Source organism: Megascapheus bottae, chromosome 16 (genome assembly GCF_031878675.1).
Source record: "Megascapheus bottae isolate mThoBot1 chromosome 16, mThoBot2.hap1, whole genome shotgun sequence".
Classification (NCBI taxonomy): domain Eukaryota; kingdom Metazoa; phylum Chordata; class Mammalia; order Rodentia; family Geomyidae; genus Megascapheus; species Megascapheus bottae.
Genome location: NC_143524.1, coordinates 38,116,009 through 38,138,511, shown reverse-complemented (window position 1 = coordinate 38,138,511; position 22,503 = coordinate 38,116,009). Strand labels below are relative to the sequence as shown.

The 22,503-nt window shown below is 36.5% G+C and overlaps 1 protein-coding gene across 3 annotated transcripts in view; it reads right to left on the bottom strand.

Annotated features, from left to right (window-relative positions):
- Sbf2 (SET binding factor 2) overlaps positions 1-22,503 on the bottom strand; it is a 250,978-nt gene that overhangs the window by 88,208 nt on the left and 140,267 nt on the right. For all 3 annotated transcript variants that reach the window (XM_090348160.1, XM_090348161.1, XM_090348162.1), the window contains 2 exons: positions 21,245-21,354; positions 17,318-17,467 (listed from right to left, as the gene is read on the bottom strand). In XM_090348160.1, the coding sequence (XP_090204286.1) occupies positions 17,318-17,467; positions 21,245-21,354 (260 nt within the window). The remainder of the gene's footprint in view (positions 1-17,317; positions 17,468-21,244; positions 21,355-22,503) is intronic.

Sequence of the window (22,503 nt, the reverse complement as noted above, 5' to 3'; positions counted from 1 at the left end):
ATATTAGTAATAATATTTTAGTAACTGACAGGTCAAACAGTTAAGAACTAATACCGCAAAAGCTAGTTACCCCTGCCCCAGTTGTTGTGCATATTGGATGAAAACAACAACAACTAGATGACCACGAGATAAATCCTGTCTGCTATTGGTCAGGCAACCCAGAAGCACTTCCTAGTTCTGATGCTGCTTCCTGCTGAACCTCGATTGAGCCTGCTTTTCTCCCTACCTAGTGGATCAACAGGAATAAATAGTACAATTGAGCATTCAATTTAAAGAAATAGAATGATACTCCTTTGAGTAATTTTTTTACTAATTTAGAAAATACTTACTGAATATCTACTGTGTGACTAATTAAGTTAGAAAACTCTACCCTAAGAAGGAAAAAGGTAACCAATATATTTTAAAGGAATGAGATAAATTTTTGGCTGAATAGGATACATCGTTAGATGTAAAGGACAACTATGTTCTTTCTGATGTCTCTGTGAGGACCTTTGTTCGACTCTGGTTACTGGTTGTATAGATCTCAAGTTGGATCAAGCAATCTTTTGCTTTAATAAAAAAACCCCCACAATTTTTAGATATAAAATAAACTATTTGAGTAATCTCTCTCTCAGGCATATGTATTGAGATGTGAAAGGAGAGGGAGAAAAGAAATATAAATCAATGAGAACTTTCTCCAAAGAGAATGATAAAGTCAACTGAAAGATGATTTTAGTGCTTACCTTCCATGTAAGATGCCTGGGATAAATCCCCAGCACCAGAAAATGGGAAGAAAGAAGCAGGGAGAGAAGGGGGGAAAAGGAGGGTAGGAGAAAGGAGAGGGAAGAGGAGGTAAAGAGAAGGAAGGGGAGAAGAGAGACTTAGGCAGTCATTACCTTAGTCATGTTTAGGGTTATATTTTAAAATAGACACTATTTAGAAAAAAATTAAAACTTTTTCCTAAATAGTACCTCTAATGGTCTCAATTATCTCCATAGATTTTTTAAATAAAAGAATCCCAGAATATAGCAAAAAGTGTGAATCTGTTTTTCCTGACTTACTCTTAACTATGAATGAGCTAGAATATCATTTGTGTCCTAGCACATCTGAATTTCTTTAACAGAAATGCTTCGCATGTTTCTGAAAACTGTCATGAGGCCCAAGGCAATAAAGTTCAACAGACTTGAGCTGCAATCTTCTCCCAAGGAAATGGTTGGAATGCCAAGATGCCTTTTGACTTTGATTTCACAGCAGGGCTTCATTTGTAATGATGCTGTCCAAACTTTAAATGACAACAGCTGTGATATGAAGCCCCTACATACTCATTTATAAAAATTTCCCACAAATTGAAAAATTAAACAATGAGGGATTTCAACCCATGACCAATTAGCAGGGAGTAAGCAATCATAAAACATTTAGACTAGAAAGAGCTATTCATTATCTTACAAGTGTTTACACATCACAGTTCATGTCTAAAACCTGCACACCAGTCAAATGCTGATTGCAAAATATAAATATGGAATTCTTTACAAATAACGTTAGAGACATTCTAACTTAATTAAATTGAACGATGGAAAAATTCTAAAACAATAAGAATACAACTACTGACATAGCAATTGCATTCCAGAGCAGTGGAGTTATCTTGTTGGAGAATCGGTCCATAAATACACATCCTGAAGTCCTCTATGCTTTATATAATACAGCATTGTAGTTAGTCATCCCAGCCAATTTTTAAACTTGCAAGGACTTGAATACTTATGCTTTATTCTGAACTTAAGTTATATAATTTATCTTTAATTTTCCTGTTACAATTGAAGAGGAATAAATCCTAAAATCTTAATTTCCCATTATCCTCAATTACTTCATAATTTTAACCTACATACCTTTGAACTGTCTGGGCCAACATTCCTATTTTATAGAACTATGTAATAAAAATGTTTTATTTGTACATTAAAGGATAAAATGGGATTGAAAGGCATAGAACTGACTTTAATTAGATATAGCTAAAAAAACAGGGCTAAATTGTTTGTAACTGAAAATATTTGCATCTTCTCTAATGGGACAAAAATACCTTTATATGGTATTCCTTTCTTGTTCATAAATCTTAGCTATGTTCGATACAGCACAGTAATGGAACTTTTCTGCTAGATTTGTGAACACCCACTATCTAAGCTGCAACTCTAATTAACCTGTTATCTATCATCTTCTAGATCTGTACCCCTAAGACCACTGATGACTTGTTATGTCACTTAGTTTTTCCTTCTGGATTTCCATACGAATGCACTTATTTTCCCATTTTTCCAAGTGTAATTGCTATCAACAAACATTGGCAAAATAACATTACTATATTTAATGCTAAAATAAACTTTAAAATCCATTAAGAATGTGGCAGTTTTGAACACTATCATTATGTGTAACATGACACTGATATAGAAAGTAAATACTAGGCATAAAAAATACTAAGTTGTGTTCTTTAAATGAATGGACCCAAGTTTGTCTGTCCTTTAGTTGCTTTTTAAAAATCCTATGTATTTGTTAGAACCTAAAAAAACCCCAAAACTACAATAGCTAATATTTCACTGAGTGTCTACTAAAGATCAGACATATTTTAATTATGAACTTACACAAATTATTCCATTAATCTTCATGACATTTCTATTAAATAGATGCTATAATTATGTTCTTTTTGTGTGTTTATATAAGAGGAGGGGTAGGGTAGGATGAAGGAGGGGAACTGAGTTTCCAGAGGATAAATTATTTGCCTTAGATACAGCCACAAATGGCAGAGCTGGAAATTTGAATCCTAGGGAGAGTTATTACAGTATTTTAACTTTAAATCCTCTGATTTTTTTTTTTTGTCAGTTGTGGGGTTTGAACTCAGGGCCTGGGCACTATCCCTGAGCTTTTCTGCTTAAGGCTAGCACTCTACCTCTTTGAGTCACAGCTCTACTTTTAGTTTTCTAGTGGCTAACTGGAGACAAGAGTCTTAAGTCTTACAGGCTTGCCTGCCCAGGCTGGATTTGAACCAGGTTCTTCGTACTTAGCCTCCTGAGCAGCTAAAATTACAAGTGTGAGCCACCAGCTCCTGGCTCCCTCTATTCTTTGCCTTTCAAATGCAATAAGGTACTAAACTGAATCTAAAAATGGTATTGTAAACAAGCAAAAGAAAAAATATTCCAGTAAACTATAAATAGTATATTCAAGAGACTTTGAACACTATGAAAAAGTATTTAAAATTTAAGTGCTGAATGTAATTGTTTAAAATATTCTTTTATTTTACCTTTATGTTCAGGAATTAAAAACATTAGAATATGAAGTTAAAGCCCCTAAAAATTTATGCCTCAAATAGGGAACAGAGAAAATAGATGGTTGAAAGTAAAAGTCATAATAAAAACTATTTAGTGTTCAAATGTGGAGTCTAGTGAATAACATGTAGAAGAAATGGAAAATTATGTTTAGCAAGTTACATCCAGGTGAAATTTTATTATACCTAGTATGCAGAATGTATCTAAAATATCTAACAGAAGGGAGAAAGCAGGTTATCTACAAAGAAAGCAGAATTAAATTTTTTTTTGCCAGTCCTGGGGCTTGAACTCAGGGCCTAAGCACTGTCCTTGGGCTTTCTCAGGGCTAGAGTTCTACCACTGGAGCCACAGCACCACTTCCAGCTTTTTTCTATGTATGTGGTACTGAGGAATGGAATCCGGGTCATCGTGCATGTTAGGCAAGCACACTACTAGGCCAAACTCCTGGCCCAACAGAATTAGATTAAAAAAAAAAAAAAAAAAAAAAACTCAGCCAGGCCCATTGGCTCACGCCTATAATCAGAGCTACTTAGGAGGCTGAGATCTAAGGATCTCGGTTCAAAGCTAGCTCAGGCACTGAAGTCTATAAGACTCTTATCTCCAATTAACTTTTAGAAAACTGGAAGAGTGCTGTGGCTCCAAGGGGTAGGTAGGGTGGTAGCCTTGAGCTGAAGAGCTCAGGGAGAGTGCCCAGGCTCAGAGTTCAAAGCCCCACGACTGACCAAAAATTTAAAAAAAAGAGAAGCTTAACAATGTTAAGTAATAGAAAATTATAGCAATATTTTCAGAGCTCTTAGAAAAAAAATTAAGTTTATTTTATACTTTAAAATAACATGCAGTAAAATTAATTTTGGGGGGCGGGGGAGCACTGGTCCTGGAACTTAGGGGCCTAAGCTCTGTCCCTGAACTTCTTTTGCTCAAGTCTAGTGCTTTACCACAGCTCCACTTTTGGCTTTTTTGGTAGTTTAGTGGAGATAAAAGTCCCATAGACTTTCCTGCCCAAGCTTATTTTGAAGCACAATCCTCAGATCTCAGCCTCCTAAAAATATCTAGAATTACAGATATGAGCCTGTTTTCTTGGTTATACAGTTCTATGGATTTTAGTGTATGCAGCCCCTATCAGAACTGACATACAGAATGGCTCTATCTTCATGACTTTATAATCCTGCTTTCCTCTTGCTCCTAATTCTTGGTAATGGATGGGGAAGAAGATAAATGTATGAAAGAGGCAAAAGCAGGGTCAAGCTGCCAATACAGAGAAACCTTAACGTTGAGTGTAGTTCATACGATCTAATCTGGACATCTAAATCATCATTGAGAAGAAAAACATTAATTAGTATGGTAAGCTTTACACAAACATCTATATAAAACCTAGTTTTTCAGTACATTTAATCAGGTTGTAGATTATTAGATTCTCCTCTACTTGAGTGATAAGGTGTTTTATTTCTGTAGCATGTAAGAAGAAACATTATTTAAAAGTATCATTTTACCTTTGCTTCAAATATTTTAATGGGGAGTGAAAAGTATTCACTTAAAGTACTGGTTTTAAAGGAGTAACTGTAGAAGAAGGCTAACTTTCTGAACCAAAATAATTGGCTAATAAAGGCATAATAGGCTTTGTGCCTTGTACATTTATTTCAAAATATTCATCTATGAATGCAGTGATGTCTTCGGCAGGGAGGTATGGAGAGAGGCTATGTCTTTCTAATTCCTTGATATGCTGTCAGGGCCCCATGCTAATTCTAACCTAATTTTTCTACTCATTTTGTACATTGTCTCTTCCTTCTTTCTCTTCCTCAGTTTATCTTTCATTTTCTTAGCCTACTTGCTAAGTAATTCTAAAAACATGTTCTTACTATATGACATACATCAATGTGACTTGAGAACCTGTTAAATATGAAAATTCTCTGGGTCCACCCCAGACTTACTGTCCCAGAAACTTAGTATTTTATTACCCCTTTGGATATCAGTACTGGGGCTTGAATTCAGGGCTTCACATTCATTCTTGGCTTTCTTATTTAGGGCTGGTACTTTTTCTATTTCAGCCTAACCTCTATTTCCAGCTTTTTGCTAGATTATTGGAGATAAGAGTCTCACAGAGGGCCAGGAGTTTGACCTAGTGGTAGAGTGCTTTCCTAGCATGCACAAGGACTTGGGTTTGATTCCTTGGAACCACATATGTAGGAGAAGCTGGAAGTGGTGCTGTGGCTCAAGTGGTAGAGCTCTAGCCTAGAGAAAGTCCAAGGACAGTGCTCAGGCCCTGAGTTTAAGCCCCAGGGCTGGCAAAAAAAGGAAAAAAAAAAGAAGAGTCTCACAGACTCTTCTGCTAGGGTTGGCTGCAAAAGTCTGTTCTCAGATCTCAGCCCCCTGAGTCAGTAGGATTACAGCACCCAAGCAGTACATTGTTTTCATTAACAAGTACTTTGGTTATTCTATTCTATGAAACTTAAAACTTTGAATCATGGGGCTTGAACTTGGCCTGGGTGCTGTCCCTGAGCTCTTCAGCTCAAGGCTACCACCCTATCCTTGAGCCAAGCCCCATTTCCTGTTTTCTAGAGGTTAATTGGAGATAAGAGTCTCATGCTCTTTTGTACTAAGGCTGGCTTTGAACCTTGATCCTCAGATCTCAGCCTCCAAAGCAGCTAGGATTACAGGCGTGAACCACTGCTCCGGCTAATATTTTTTTAATATTTATTTAAGATGAAAATTTAAGTGTTTTAATGAGTTAGGCTTACTTTATCTATACATGATTTGCTACTTTTCATCTAATACATATGAGCGCAGTGCCTACAATATAATAACTTGCATACATAATCCTTACCACTTAAATTATTGTTTTCAAGGGACTTACAAGCTAGTAGTACTAACAGGCAGGCTCTGAGATAGCTAATGCAGACTGGTGTGTTTAACACACCACAATAGAAGGAAGAAAAAAGTGTTGTAACAGCATAAAAGAGTCTGGGCTTGAAGAGGAACAGACTATCTGTACTAACTTTTCTTTGTTAGTTCTCTCATTCTTTCATATGTCAGTAGGTAACTGGTATTAATTTGCATATAGTTTAAATTTCAGCTTTAAAATATATAGGTTAGGGCTGGGAGCGTGCCTAGCTTGCACAAAGACCAGGGTTCGACTCTCAGTACCACATGCACAGAAAAAGCCAGAAGTGGTGCTATGGCTCAAGTGGTAGAGCCCTAGTCTTGAGAAAGCTCAAGGACAGTGCTCAGGACCTGAATTCAAGCACCAGGACTGGCAAAAAAATAATAAATAAAATATATAGGTTAAATATGAAAATAACCCACACACATAGACATTACACTCATTTTTAAGCTATAACTATAATAGACATTAGCTTTTACATACTTTTTTTGCAAGACACAAATGGTGTATTATTTTCATCTCAAGAAAAGCATTATGTTTTGCCACCATGGAGCTTTCAAAATTAGTATACCACAAGAGCGAGGACTCAATAACTGCATACCAAAGCTATGGATATGGTAATGGAAATATAAACATAACTATATAGACATAAAAACCTATAACTATAGACATGTTTTATTTCATAAATTAATGTTTCTATGACATACAAACCCTTAGCCTAATTGTGATTAAGTTCTAAATACTAAGTCCCAGTGATTGTAAATAGAGATTCCCTCCTTGAACATTTGTTTATTAAACTTGTCATTTAAAATATGATGTAAAAATCAATGTTAATAAATTCTTTAATAAAAAATTAAAAAAAATTAGTATAGCTACCTATTTGTGAGTTTAATTCTTTTCTTTAAATAAACCTGAAAAAACAATACTATAGTTGGAAACTATTATGGTTTGAATCTAAAAGTACGGAAATGTTGCCAGATGATGCTTTTTAGAAGTGATTGGAGCATAAGAGCTCTACCTACATCAATAAATTAATTCTGTGGGATGGATTAATAGGAAGTAGGTCTTAATTTGAGATAGGAGATCACTGGAGTGTAGCTTTGAGGGCATATCTTGATGCCAGAACAATCCTTTTGGTCTTTCTGCTTCCCTCCAACATGACATACTTCTTTAACAGAGTCCCAAAACAGTGAAGCCGCTGACTGAAACCTCTTAAAACTGTGAGCCAAAATACCTTTTCAAATACCTTTTCCAATATTTTGTCACTTGTTTAAGCCAGCATAGTGGCTCAAGCCAGTGATCCTAGCTATTCAGAAGCCTGAGATCCAGGGGTTGGTTTGTGGTTCATAGACCACTGGGGCAGAGAACAGAAAGATCCATTAAGATCCCATTTCCAAAATAATCTGCACGATGCTTGACTGGAGGCATGGTTCAAATGGTAACATATCAGCCAGTATGGAGGAAGCAAGAGTGGGGGAAGGGAGAGGTGGGGAGAGGGAGGGAGGGAGAGGGAGGGAGAAGGAGGGGAAGGGAGAATGAGGGGGAGGGAGAGGGGGGAGAGAGGGGAGAGAAGGGGAGAGAGGTGGGGGGAGGGGAAGGGAGAGAGAGGGAGGGAGAGACTGGGAGAAAGAGGGAGAAAGAGGGAGGGGGGAGGGGTGGGGAGAGAAGGAGAGGGGGAGAGGGAGGGAGAGAAGAGAAAGGGAGGGAGAGAGCAAGCAAGAGAGAATTTCTACAATATATAGGAAAATAGGGGAAAAAACATAATCATTCCTAGTATGTCCCTTCATCTCTGTGGACCTTATTTTTCTTCACTCAGAAATGAGCTTAGATTCAATAATGTGTAATCATTTTTATTTTTATTTATTTATCTAAGGCGCTTTAAAATTCCATTTCTGATTTCAATTGGCTTAATTAAAAGATAACTAAGAAGGGGAATGCTTTTTTCTTTTCTTCTCTTTCTGCTTTTCCTCTCTCTCTCTTTTTCTCTCCCTTTCACCCTCTCTCCCTCCCTCCCTGCTTCCCCGCTTGCTTGCTTGCTTTCTTTCTTCCTTTCTTTCTGCTTCCCTGCTTGCTTGCTTTCTCTTTCTTTCTTTCTTTCTTTCTTTCTTTCTTTCTTTCTTTCTTTCTTTCTTTCTTCTTTTTCCTCCCTCCCCTTTCTTTCCTTTCTTTCCTCCCTCCCTTCTTTCCTTCCTTCCTTCCTTCCTAGATATCCTCTGTTAATACCCTGGCCACAAGGGTAGATCTAGAAGCTTAGTCTCATGACGTTTATAGAACACAATGTTAGGCTCAATATGTGCTTCTGACAAACCTCATTAGGGAAGAGTGTCCTTAAAAGATATTACTTCATTTCCAAAGTAATGTGTCTCAAGAGGCCATGCCAGTGGTCAAAACCTTGGCTGAACTACAATTTGGTGAATTATTGAAAGAAAAGTCATTCCTCAAACTGCAAAACATGCCTCCAAACATACCCAAATTAACAACAAAACAGGTTAAGTCTAGAGCTGAATTCCACAATAAAGAGCCTAAGCAATTTAAATCAATGGAAGAATTCGGTGCTACAGTGGGACAAACTTTGCATGTGTGTGGGAGAATGAAATGCTCTAAAATATTCTCTCTAGAATATTTCAGTCCAGATGTAATTTTTGTGCACAGTGGTCACTGTTTACTACGGTTTGTTATTTTTAACCTGTCAAAAGTAGCCTCAGGCAGGCTCCAGTGACTCATGACTCTAATCCCAGCTACTCAGAAAGCTGAGATCTGAGGATTGTGCTTTGAAGGCAACTCAGGCAGGAAAGTCTATGATACTATTATCTTCAATTAATCACTAAAAACATGAAAAGGAGGTGTGGCTTCAACCCTGAGTATAAAAACTAAGGGACAACGCCCAGGTCCTGAGTTCAAGCCCTAGTATTAGTGTGCACACAGACACACAGACACACACACAAATAAGCCTGAATAAGTAATCAAAAAAATACAAAGTTACATAAAGTAGAAGGCACTTGCCTGCGCTCTTTCTCTTTCTCTCTCTCTCTCTCTGCCTCTCTCTGCTGGTCCTGGGGCTTGAGAGAACCTCTCTGTACTCAAGGTTAGCACTCTCCCACTTGAGCCACAGCCCCACTTTTGGCTTTTTCTGTTTATGTGGCACTGAGGAATTGAGCCCAGGGCTTCATCCATGCCAGGCAAGCACTCTAGCTAAGACACATTCCCAGCCCCAGAAGGACATTTCTTGATTCTAAACAGCTTGTAGATCTCCACCATTTTCTAGCCAGGTTCCTTCTAGAATATGGAAGTCATGCTATAAACTGTAAGAGGAGAATTTAGGGAAAACTGTTCTACTTTATAGACCAAGTTTCTGTACCTAATTCTTTTTTTCGTTTTTTAAAAAGTTTGTGTAAGCCGGGTGCAGTAGCTCACACCTGTAATCCTAGCTACTCAAGAGGCTGAGATCTGAGGATCACAGTTCAAAGCCAGCCCCGGAACTAAAGAATGAGACTCTTATCTCCAATTAACCACTAGAAAATGGGAAGTGACACTATGGCTCAAGGGTAGGGCAGAAGCCTTGAGCTGAAGAGCTCAGGGACAGCACCCAGGCCCAGAGTTCAAGTCCTATGACCAATTAAAAAATAAAGAAAAAGTTTGTAATTCCTGGCTTTTAAATACTGTAATAAGATTTCTATTAAGCAAAGATCACTGAAGTGTGAAGTGTGTAGCAGACCGAAATACATTCCAAGAGAATTTTAGCTTTGAGTTTCAAGCTAGTTGTATTAGTTAAAAAGCAATTTCTGCATTTGTGCAGTTGCTTATGCTTATAATCTCAGCTACTCAGGAGGTGAAGACTGGAAGGATCATAATCCAAGTCCAGCTGGACAATACTTCCATCTCAATCAGAAGGTAGGAGTGGAGGTATGCACCTGTTATCTTAGCTACATAGGCATCATAATAGGAGAAAATTCAGTGTAATAGTTCCTGTCTAGCAAACATGGGGTCCTGAGTTCAAACCCAAGTCATGGAAAAAAAAAGCGCTGTTGGCTAAATTTCTACAAAGGATTTGATATTCTTCAATATTTTCCACAATGTACTCTGATGTACATCAGCTCAATGTTTTCTACAATGCCTAACCCTAACCTATCTAAAGAACAGACACAAAGTGAAGCAAGAGAAGTGTCCTGAGTTGAATTTTGAGCATTGAATACTGGAACAAAAATGTATGGCTGATATAATAAGCTAATACATACTTTAAGTTTTTTTAATGACTTCATTAAAAAAGGTAAAAAAATCAAAAAGCAAAATTAAAGATAGTAATATACGTCATATAATCCAATTCACCTAAAATATAATCATTCTGACTTTGTCAATATAAAAAATTGTTAGATAGTTCATATACCTTTTTTAGACTCAGTTGTCAAAATCCAGTGCGTAGTTTACACTAGCACACTTCAGTTTGGGTTGGTCATATCTCAAGTAGTCAGAATCTAGTTCCATATGTTCTGGGAAGTAATGCTGCATTGCATTACAATACCCTTAATATCTGGGTTTTAGCCTCCCAAAGTACAGAAATGACCTGTCTTTTCTTTCTATAGCTGTCCTTTCTTTAGGCTTTTAATTTTCTTTAGGGTCTCTGGAATATTGTTTATAAAATTTATCATAGAACACATCAATATGGGGCATTAAACAGCTTTAAAATTTTTTTTGGAAAAGTCAGCCTCTTCAGGATAAAGAATAAAATCATTTGGAACCATTTTAGCAAAGTTGATTTTTATCATAGATCGAGAGAGACACTATTAATTTGAACCTCAAAAGGTACCTGCCTGGCAAATTTAAAGTCTAAAATGTAATCTTTTCACTTTCTTGTTATTAAACTGGGTCTTCTCTGTTGCATACTTTCTACAATCTGAATTAAGTATCATTTTCTTTTTAAATTTCATCTTCCTTTTGTCCCCACTTTGGAACTGAGTTTCAGTAATTTCTGTGCTGAAAAGTAGATAAATATTTGGAACAAATTATTTGTTTCTTTTGTAGCTGTTAGAAACTTACATTTGCTTTTTTAAAAGAAACTGGTGATCATTCAAAATTATAGACTTGATAAATAAGAAAACTGAGTTCCACTCACTATGAAATATACAGTAATTACAAAAGAATGCTCTAAAAGTCTGGATAAGTGGGACTGCATTCAACTGCAGAACTTCTGTATGGCAAAGGACATAGCTAGCAAACTAACTAGAAAGCCTACAGAGTGGAGAAGATATTCACTAACCACACAACAGACAAAGGCCTCATATCTAAAATATATCAACAGCTCAAAAAATTGAATCACTCCAAAACTAATCTCCAAAGGAACAACCATCCCATTAAAAAATGGGCCAAAAGCTTAAAGAGAGTCTTCTCTGAAGAAGAAACAAAAATGGCCTATAGACACATGAAGAAATGCTCAACATCTTTGATCATAAAAGAAATGCAAATCAAAACAACTCTAAGATTCTACCTCACTCCAGTTAGAATGGCCAGGATCAGGAAAACTAATAACAACAGATGCTGGAGGGGATGTGGCCAGCAGGGATCACTATTACACTATTGGTGGGAGTGCAAACTTGTTCAACCACTATGGAAAGCAGTATGGCGGTTCCTCAAAAGACTAAACATGGAGCTCCCCTATGACCCAGCAATTCCACCACTTGGCATTTACCCAACCATCCAGAAACAAGGACATACTAAATCCACTAGCACAATGATGTTCATTGCAGAACTATTTACCATAGCAAAGATATGGAACCAACCAAGATGCCCCTCAGTTGATGAGTGGATCAACAAGATGTGGTATTTATACATAATGGAATTCTATGCTGCTGTCAGAAAGAACGACATCGCCCCATTTGTAAGGAAATAGAAACACTTATGAAAAAAAATCATATTAAGTGAAGTAAGCCAGACTCAAAGGAACTTAGGCTCAATGTTTCCCTCATTTGTCACAATCAGTAGAAACCTAGGGCTCTCCTAGCAGAGATTTACAATAGAGCAAAACCTAGATACATAAGGCCATATAATATGACACTAAGTGAAAGGACCTCCAGGATATAGAAATAAAAGCCATATAATGAGTGATTATTGTCTTTAATATACTATGTTATCTCTCATCTCTTTTGCTGTCCCTTGGTTAGCTCATATTGTTACAGTATTTTATCTTGTTATCTGTATATATGCTTATTTGGTTATTTGAAAAAGGATAGGGAAGAGGGGAAAACAAGATGAGGCGGCAGGGGGGGGGAGGGAAATGGGGACCAAGACATGAGAAAGAGTATCAATGTTTGTGAAGCAATGCACCTTCTATTTGGTGAATATAATGTAACCTTTCTATTAATTACAATAACAAATATATGGAAAAAAAGAATGCTCTAAGTTGGGCACATAGCTCCATGATAGACTGCATGCTTAGTACCCACGAGGAAAGGACATAGGGAGAAATGCTTTAAACCCTAGCACTACTTCTGGCTTTTCTATGTAAATGGTCCTAAAGAACTGAACCTGGGTCTTCATACATTCTAGGCAAGCACTCTACCAATAGGCCAAATTCTGGGCCTTATTCTTAAACTGTAAACCTCACCCTGGAAATGTGTCACGTATATAGATTCACAAAAGTGACATAGACTATCTAAACTGGGAGAAAGCAAAAGAAGGGATGATATTGTCCAAGAAAAAAATGTATTCATGGGCTGGAAGTTTGGTCTAGTGGTAGAGTGCTTGCCTTGCAGGCACAAAGAGCAGAGTTCGATTCCTTGGTACCACATACATAGGAGAAGCTGGAATTGGTGCTGTGGCTCAAGTGGTAGCGCTCTAGCCTAGAGAAAGCCCAAGGACAGTGCTCAGGCCCTGAGTTCAAGCCCCAGGACTGGCAAAAAGAAAAGAAAAAGAAATGTACTCGTAATCTTTAGGAAATAACCCCTCTGCAATACTTTAATGATAATAATAGAATTATATTTAAAAATTGATTGAATATCTTTAATTTTCAAAGGAAACTGAAGTAACCATTAGAATGAGGAAAAATCTTGAGGAAGAGAGAGAAAAGCAAATTAAAGGATGGTCCTAACTTAAAGGGTCACATTGCTGTACCTATCAAGATTCTCTTTTCTACCCCCCATTTCCTTCCTTCCCTCCTTTCTTCCTCCCTCCCTTCCTTCCTCTACCACCTTTCTCCCTCCCTCCCTCCCTCCCTCTCCTTCCCTCTCCCTCCCTCCCTCTCTCCTTCTCTCCTTCTCTCCCTCCCTCTCCCTCTCCCTCTCCCTCTCTCTCTCTCTCTCTCTCTCTCTCTCTCTCTCTCTCTCTCTCTCTCTCCCCCTCCCTCCCTCTCTTTCTCTTTTTTTCTGTCAGTCTTGAGGCTTGAACTGAGGGCCTGGGCATTATTTCTGAGCTTCTTTTGCTCAAGACAAGCACTCTACAACTTGAGCCACAGCACCACTTCTGGCTTTTTCTGTTTATACTGTTTTGGTACTTTTGTCAACATGTGATAAATATGGATTTACTTCTGCATGCTCTTTCCCCACTGATCCATGTGATGAAGCTATGTCAATACAAGAATGTCCAGATTATTCTGGGCCGATAGGTTTTGAAATGAAATCCTCCAATTTTGTTATTTTTCAAGTGTACTTTGGTATTTTAAGTCTACTATATTTCTACATAAACTTTAAAATCATTGTGTTAATTTCTAGAAAAAAGTGACTTCTTAGATTACATTTATTCTCAAGATCATTTTACAGAGAACATCTTAACAATAGTTGTCTCCATCCTTTGAGTTTTTACTTTGATTATGTAATTCAAATCTAGTTGGCCATTTTTGTCTGTCTCCTATTATTGTTTCTTTTCATAGTCAATCTTTTATTTTAACTATTTTAATTATATTCCGGCAAACTGGTAATTTCATGTTGGCAATAATTCATACTGGTTCACATCCTTAATATAAGGTCATTGCTAAATTTTAAGTTTTTATTTTTTTAAACCAAAGTGAGAATCGTAATAGCCTAAACTGGAAGTATTCCTAAAAAGATTTAGAACTGCTTCACTGGGCAATAAAGGTGGAAGGCTGCTACTAAATGGGAATTGCTTCTTCTTTATAGTGTTCTAGCCAGATGTAAATCTTTCAACCAGCTGGTCCAGGCGGTGCTTAATCTTGCTCATAAAAATCTGCCTTCACAAACTACTTGGGGTTTGGTTTGCCCTATTTGCCCTTTTCACAGGACTACTGAGAGAAATACATTTAGAAACTTCTTTGGAGAAACAATGTTTCAAAATCATGATTTATAGAAAAAAATCATTTATGTTCCTCATACTATAGAGCTCATCATCATGCTGACTATGGAGGATTTCAGCCAGCTTTCAAATTATAACTTATTATTAAAAGACAATTAGGAATTTGTCACAATAAAAAATTGTGCATGTGATAAAATGGAGATTTTTACCTCTTTTGATTATCTTGTGATTTTGGTAACCTTTGTTTCAAAAAAGGCTAAAATATAATTAATTCTTTATAATGAGATATGTAGGATCTATAACCTGTATTAACCAGAGCTGTAAAAAAAATTACCTTGGCACTGAGAAAGCTTGATAAACAAAATAGCCTTTTGGCAGTACTCCTGTTCCATTTAGTTTTCCCTTGAGGGCAGGGAAGACAGAATAACTTCTAGGTCATGAAAAGTAAAACTACTTACATTTTTGAATCACTAACTAAAAATCAGTTCATTTAGTTAATGTTTCTTTCTTAAAACATCAACACAGATGTTTGGACTCTCTGTCTTAAAACTTCACTTTTGTTAAAAAAATGTTCAGAATGTAATGTTAAATCCCCATAAATATATTCTTGAAACAAGAATACAAATGTTAATAAATCCCAAGTCAGTAAGAACTCATTTAAACAAAAGTATCTCATGCAAGTACATTCACAACTGAAAATGACTTCTTTCTTTCTATCTATCTATCTATTTATCTTCTATCTGTGAAATAATTAAAAGTTATAAAGTGTCTATGAATTTGAGAGAACTTGATAGCAGTAAAAAATTCACACACATTTCCTTTTCCAGAAATGATAATTCAAATGAGGAAAAGATTTGTAGCCTGAGTTCCTAGTACTTGAAAAGTGATGAATTGTATGTGCTAAAAATAAGTTTAGAGTAATACTTAAAACTAAGAGTAAAACTTAAAGCTTTAAAATTTCATCTTCTGAAAGGCACAAAAAGTATTTTATAGAAAAAGCTCATCAGACAGTTTTTATAATTTTAATCTGATTAGGAAATAAAGGAATTGCCTAAATATAGTTTCCTATAGTCTCTACAATTTATGGAGAGTAGCAAAATTATTAAAGCAAAGTAACAAAAGACATGTAGCTTTTTTTTTTTTTTTTTTTTTTTACTTCCAGCTTTTTCTATGTATGTGATACCAGGGAATCGATCCCAGACCTTCATGCATGCTAGACAAGCACTCTACCAGTAGGCCACGCTCCTGGCCCAGTAGTCATTTTAAGGACAAGTTTATTGTGTTTACTCTTCTCATAAGAGTGCTCAAATATATACTCTGTACTTAAACTAGAGTTAAAACTCTGCGTTAATCCACGTGGAATTCACTTTCGTCTATGGTGTGAGTAATGTGTATATCTTTTGTGTCAAGCGTATATTATGTTTATGTAGTCACCCAAATGTATATCAGCACTATTTACTAGTTAGTTCATCATTAGGTTAGAAAATGCTATTTTCCTGTCCATCATATTCCATATGTAAATGTATTTCTTTTGGGATGCTCTATTCTGTTCTACTGTTTAATCAATATAATTGAACAAAATCAACACTGTCTCAACTACTATAATCTTAAACTCCTTTTAGACATTCGATTTTTTTCATTGCATAAGGCTAGCATTCTACCTATTGAGCTACATCTCCGCTTCTAGCTTTTTGGTAATTTGAAAGCAAGAGTCTCATAGACTTTCCTGTTAGAGCTGGCCTCAAACCACAATCCTCAGATCTTTGCTTCCTGAGTAGCTAGGATTACAAACATGAGCCACTAATACCTGGTTTCAATAATATTTTATAATACTATATTATATTAATATTATATTTATAATAATATTAATTGTATGTAAGAATATTTCTCCTGGGAAATTGTGAGAACAGGGTGCCAGTATCATAGAATATCAAACAAGAAGTCCAGACTAATTTGCTCCATCTAATTCCAGTCTTCACTATTTTATGGGAAGATTAGCTCTATAAGATTATAGAACCATTGTGAAGTTCAACAAAAACTTTTTCTTTTTCCTTTTTGGGTACCAATATTGGGGCCTAATCTCTGGGCCTGGGCACTGTCTCTTGTTTTTTTTTTTTTTTTCCTTAATGCTGGAGCTCTACCACTTGAGCTGTAACTCTAGTTCTGATCTTCTGATGGGTAATTGAAGCTTAGAGTCTCATGGACTTTCCTGACCTGTAATTCTCAGCTCTCAGCCTCTTGAATAGATAAGATTACAGGCATGAACAGCAATGTGTCTAGTGTGGAATTTTTCGGGATTTACATATACAATGTGTTTTATAAATAATTTGATCATTAATTATTTTGAGTACTCACTTCCCTTTGCCTTAATAATACAATTAAAAACTGATATAAAGTCATTCATATCACTCTTTTTTTTTTTGGCCAGTCAATGGGCTCAACTCTAGGCCTGGGTGCTATCACTGAGCTCTTCAGCTCAAGGCTACCATCCTACCCCTGGAGCCACATTGCCACTTTCGGTTTTCTAGTGGTTAACTGGAGATAAGAGTCTCACCAACTTTAGTGTCCAGACTGGCTTTGAACCTCAATCCTCAGATCTCAGCCTCATGAGTAGCTAGGATTACAGGCGTGAGCCATTGCACCCAGCTCACTCAATGTTTTGCACATGACTTTTCAAAGAGACTGCTTACATTACAACAATCAGTGAAACAATGTAGTATTTTCAAGAGAAAATAGGTAACATAGATCAATATTTGTATTAAGTAATGAATAAAGGTTTTGGCAAAAATGGTATAAATATTGGCTTTTCATCTTCTTAGCTGTGATAGTTTCAAGAATTTCATATATATCAGTACCAAATCTCCTGGAAAAAGTATTCTGAAATGAAAAGAATAATCTGATTGAACCAAAAAATTACCTGTAGAGTACAATTCATCATCCTTATTATGTAGTCAAACTGCTGATGGTCCAATATTGCCCGATTTTGCTGCACATGTAAACCCAGTTCATCCGTAAGACACTGTCTTGCTGCCTTTCCTTTAAGGGCTCTCAGTGCAGCAGGAAGAGTCTGAGGACAAGAGAGTTACAAGTGACCACAGAGTACTATTGCAAAAACTATCATATTGAAAATTCAGATGCATTGTTCCAAAGGAATTGGTAGAGTAAGCTTCTAGGGAAGAGGTGATCTGCTATTAAGAAAAACAATAGAATAGGTAAATTTGTAGATTTTAAAAATTTGTAACCAGCAAGGAAAATTAAAAGTAGCTTATGTGGCAAACTTAAAAACACACTAAATTCATGTTGAAAGCACTAGAAAAAATAGGAATAGGAGGTACATTCCTTAAAAGAATTAAAGCCATATATGACAAACCTACAGCCAGTATCATACTAAATGGAGAAAGACTAGAACCATATACCTTAAAATCAGAAACTAGACAGGGATGCCCATGCTCTCCACTTCTCTTCAGTATAATGCTGGAACCCTTAGCCAGAGCAGTAAGGCAAGAGAAGGACATCAAAGGAATTCACATAGAGAAAGAAGAAATTAAACTATCCCTATTCACAGATGACATGATCCTATACCTGAATGACCCAATAAGCTCCACTCCCAAACTCCTAGATCTAATAAACCACTTTTGCAAAATGGCAGGATACAAAATTAACCTGCAAAAGTCAGTGGATGAATAGGAGAAATCAAGAAAATAATCCCATTTGCAATAGCCCCCAAAATAAAATATTTGGGAATTAAAATTAATCAAAGATGTAAAGGAATTATCTAATAAAAAGTATAAAAGCCTAACAAAAGAAACTAAAGAGGACATCAGGAAATGAAAAGACATCCCATGCTCATGGGTAGGGAGAACCAATATAGGGAAAATGGCAATAGTGCAAAAATTGATATACAAATTCAAAGCAATCCCCATCAAAATCCCAAAGACATTCTTTACTGCAATAGAAGATATAATCCAAAGGTTCATATGGAACAAGGAAAGACCTAGAATAGCCAAAACAATTCTAGGCAAAAAGAACAAGGCACGTAGTATTACAATACCAGACTTCATACTCTACTATAGAGCCATAACAACAAAAACAGCATGCTATTGACATAAAAATAGACCAGAAGATCAGTGGAACAGAATAGATGATCCAGAAATAAAACCACATACCTATAGTTAACATAATTCTACAAAGGAGCCAGAGATATACAGTAGAACAAACACAGCCTATCCAATTATTGGTGCTGGCAAAACTGGGCAACCACATGCAAAAAACTAAAAATTGATCCTAGCCTGTCACCATGCACAAGCAATAACTCAAAATGGATCAAAGACCTCAATATCAGACCTGAAACCTTGAAACTGTTACATGATAGAGTCAGAGAGATGGTGGAACTCATAGTCACAGGAAAAAACTTACTCCTGATCAGAATCCCAGGGTCACAACAGACTGGAGAGAGACTTGACAAATGGGACTACCTAAAAATGAAAAGTTTCTGCACAGATAAAAGCATAGCTATTAAAGTAAAAAGCCAACCAACTGGGAAAAGATATTTACCAATAAAACATCAGACAAAGCTTAATATCCAGTATCTACAGGGAACTCAAGAAACTAAGACCCTTCCTCCCCCCCCCCCCAGCCAAACCCAACAAATCAATTATTAAATGGATGGCTTGCTACTCAGGAGGCTGAGATCTGAGGATCAATGTTCAAAGCCACCTTGGGCACAAAAGGATCTGAGGCTCTTATCTCCAATTAACCTCTAGAAAACAGGAAGTGGGGCCTGGCTCAAGGGTAGCCTTGACTTGAAGAGCTCAGGGATAGTGCCCAGGCTGAGTTCAAGCTACATGACCCACCAAAAAATTAAAAAAAAAAAAAAAGACTTATCCAAAGAAGAGGTTAAAATGGCAGAAAAACATATGAGAAAATGCTCATCATCCATAGTCATAAAGGAAATGCAAATAAAAACAACCCTAAGATACCACCTTATCTCAATCAGAAAGGCCAACATTCTGAACTCAGACAAGTACAAATACTGGCGGGGTTGTGGAGAAAGAGGAACCCTACTGCACTCTGGGTGGGAATGTAAACTAGTTCAGCCACTCTGGAAGGTAGCTTGGAGGTTTACTGAAGAGCTGGAAAGAGACCTTTCCTACGATCCCACCATACCACTCCTGGGTATCTATCCTGAGCCTCATAATCCAGGATATGATAAGGACACCTGCTCAGCTATGTTCATCTCTGCACTATTCACAATAGCCAGATGCCCAAGTACAGATGAATGGATACAAAAAATGTGGTACATATACACAATGGAATTCTACATAGCCAACAGACAAGATAAAATAATGGCATTCACGGGGAAGTGGATGAAATTAGACCAAATCATGTTGAATGAGATAAGTCAAGACCAAAGGAACAAAAGGCACATGGTCTCCTTAATATGTGGATATTAGATCTAAACAGTACAACAGTGATGACTCAATATTTGGGTACTCAAGGTTATGGACATGGTCTTGGAGATATAAACATAACTACAAAGATATAAAGATCTATGATGGGCTATATACTCTATAGACATATGTTTTATTATATATATTAACATGTATCTATGACAGCTTAATTTTAATTATGTTCTAAAATCTATGTGCCAGTGATTGTATATAGAGATTCCCTTCCTGAATATTTGTTTGTTAAACATGACATTTGAAATATGATGTAAAAGTCAATGGCCTAAGCCACTGGCACCCAGCAATGTCTCCTTAATATCATAAAGAACTCAGGATATCATAGGTATTTCTACATGTATACAGTAAAACTTTTTGCTCATTACAAAAACACTACGAATGCCTTCTTGGTTAATCATATAAGGCTAGTTAATTTATACACAATAGTAATGAGCTTACTTAACTTAGAAAACTTAAAAGAGTGACCAGTGAGAACAAAGGAGCAAAGAAGAAGTAAAGAAAAATGTCTGAGTAGGAGGGCAAATTATGTCATAGAAAGCATGCAAAAGAAAGCCCGAAATGCAAAGGAAGGACTTGGGCATGGCTCAAATGTTTCCTAGTGTACTTAGCAAGCATAAGGGGCTATAAGGTAGAATTCAAACTATAATAACTGCCATGAAACAAATGATAAGGGGGGGCGAAGGGGGAGAGGGAGAGAGAGAGAGAGAGAGAGAGAGAGAGAGAGAGAGAGAGAGAGAGAGAGACAGAGAGAGAGACAGAGAGAGAGACAGAGACAGACAGAGACAGAGACAGAGAGAAAGAGAGAAGAGGGAGAAGGAGAGAGGGAGAAGGAGAGAGGTGGAGGGGGAAGGAGAGAGGTGGAGGGGGGAGGAGAGAGAGAGAAGAGGAGGAGGGAAAGAGGGAGAGGGAGAGTGAGAGAAGGTGAGGGAGAGAAGGAGAGAGAGAGGGAGGGAGGGAGGGAGGGAGGGAGAGAGAGAGAAAGAGAGAGAGAGAGTTGATGGGGGAGAGAAAGAAAGAAAGCATAAGAAAATCTACAACATTTTTAACCTTGAAATACAGAAATGATACACACATCATCTTCCCCACACACATCATCTTCCCCCCACCAATTTTAAAAGAAAAACCTCCCAACATGAAGTGGTGAGGGGTCACTTAGCATAAGGGTAAATATTTGTATATGCTTTAGCAACCTCTTATAATACATGTTCACAACTGTGACCATCAGTTACTAAGAAAAATGTTACATATGTACAGCATGCTTCAAAAGAACATCTCATTAGGAAAAGGAACAAAATAAGAGAGGACAATTGGTAACATCAACATGTAAATCAGAAAGGGCAATCATAAAAGCTAACTTAGGAAAAATGGCATTTTATTACCTTTTCAGTCTCCAGAGTTTTATTTTCAAATATGAATGAAATGCAGTTTCTAACAACTTCTAGTCTCTGCGCACTGTTGAAAACTGTTGTCACTTTATCCATTATTGAAACTAACAAAGGAATATAAAGAAATTACAAATGCATTAAGCTTCATTGGCAAGACAAAAGAACAGAAGTATTATTTTAAAACTACTAACATGGGGCCGGGAGTTTAGCCTAGTGATAAGAGTGCTTGCCTAGCATGTACAAAGCCCTGGGTTCGATTTGTTGGTACCACATACATAGAAAAAAAAAAGCCAGAAATGGTGCTGTGGCTCAAGTGGTAGAGCTCTAGCCCTGAGAAAGCCCAAGGACAGTGCCCAGGCCCTGAGTTCAAGGCCCAGAACTGGCAAAAAAAAAAAAAAATCAAAAAACAAAAAACTACTAACACGACCAACACGTAGTCTCTATTATTTCCCTTGTTATACACTGTACTGAAAGCATTCAATTTCATTATTTTGACTGTATATTCAGATTTGAAGTGTCAGTAGATAATTTCATAGAGTAGATTCTAATGATACCTCAATTCTTAGGCAAATAAATTAATACTGAAAAGTAAGATTTTATTAAACAAAAGTATGTATTTTACATTTTAATGATCAACAATTGATGGGATAGGAAATGTTTGGAGTACAGGATCCCAACCAAAATAGCTAATCTATATGCAAGAAGACAATCAACAGAAAAGGAAGTTAATTATTCTAACATATTACTAAGGGGAAGGTATATGACTAAAAGTTACTTTTTATTTCTATGGACTTTCACCTTGTACAAAGGGTTGGGACATCTAGCATATTGTATAATTAAAGTTACCTAAATAAACTGATTTAAAGAATATAAGATGTAAATCAAAAGTAGTATTTGTAAATCAAAAGCAGTATTTATAAAGAAAAATAATGTATATTTTCACAATGAAGAACTACATTAACATATCATTACTACAAATAAGGTAGTATCCATCATTCTTAAGCCAAATAGAAAAGACTACTTATATTTTATGGCTATTGTTTGGAATCTCAAGCCACAATATTTTACCTCCCTACATACCTACAAAGAAAGACAATTATATTTCATTCATTAGTATTTTTCATATCATTCACTAGCATTTTAAAAATCAATATAAATATTGTATTCTTCAAATAACACTTTTATTTTTAATTTTTGTCAGTCGTGGGGCTTGAGCTCAGCGCCTGGACACTGTCCTTGAGCTTTCTCAAAGT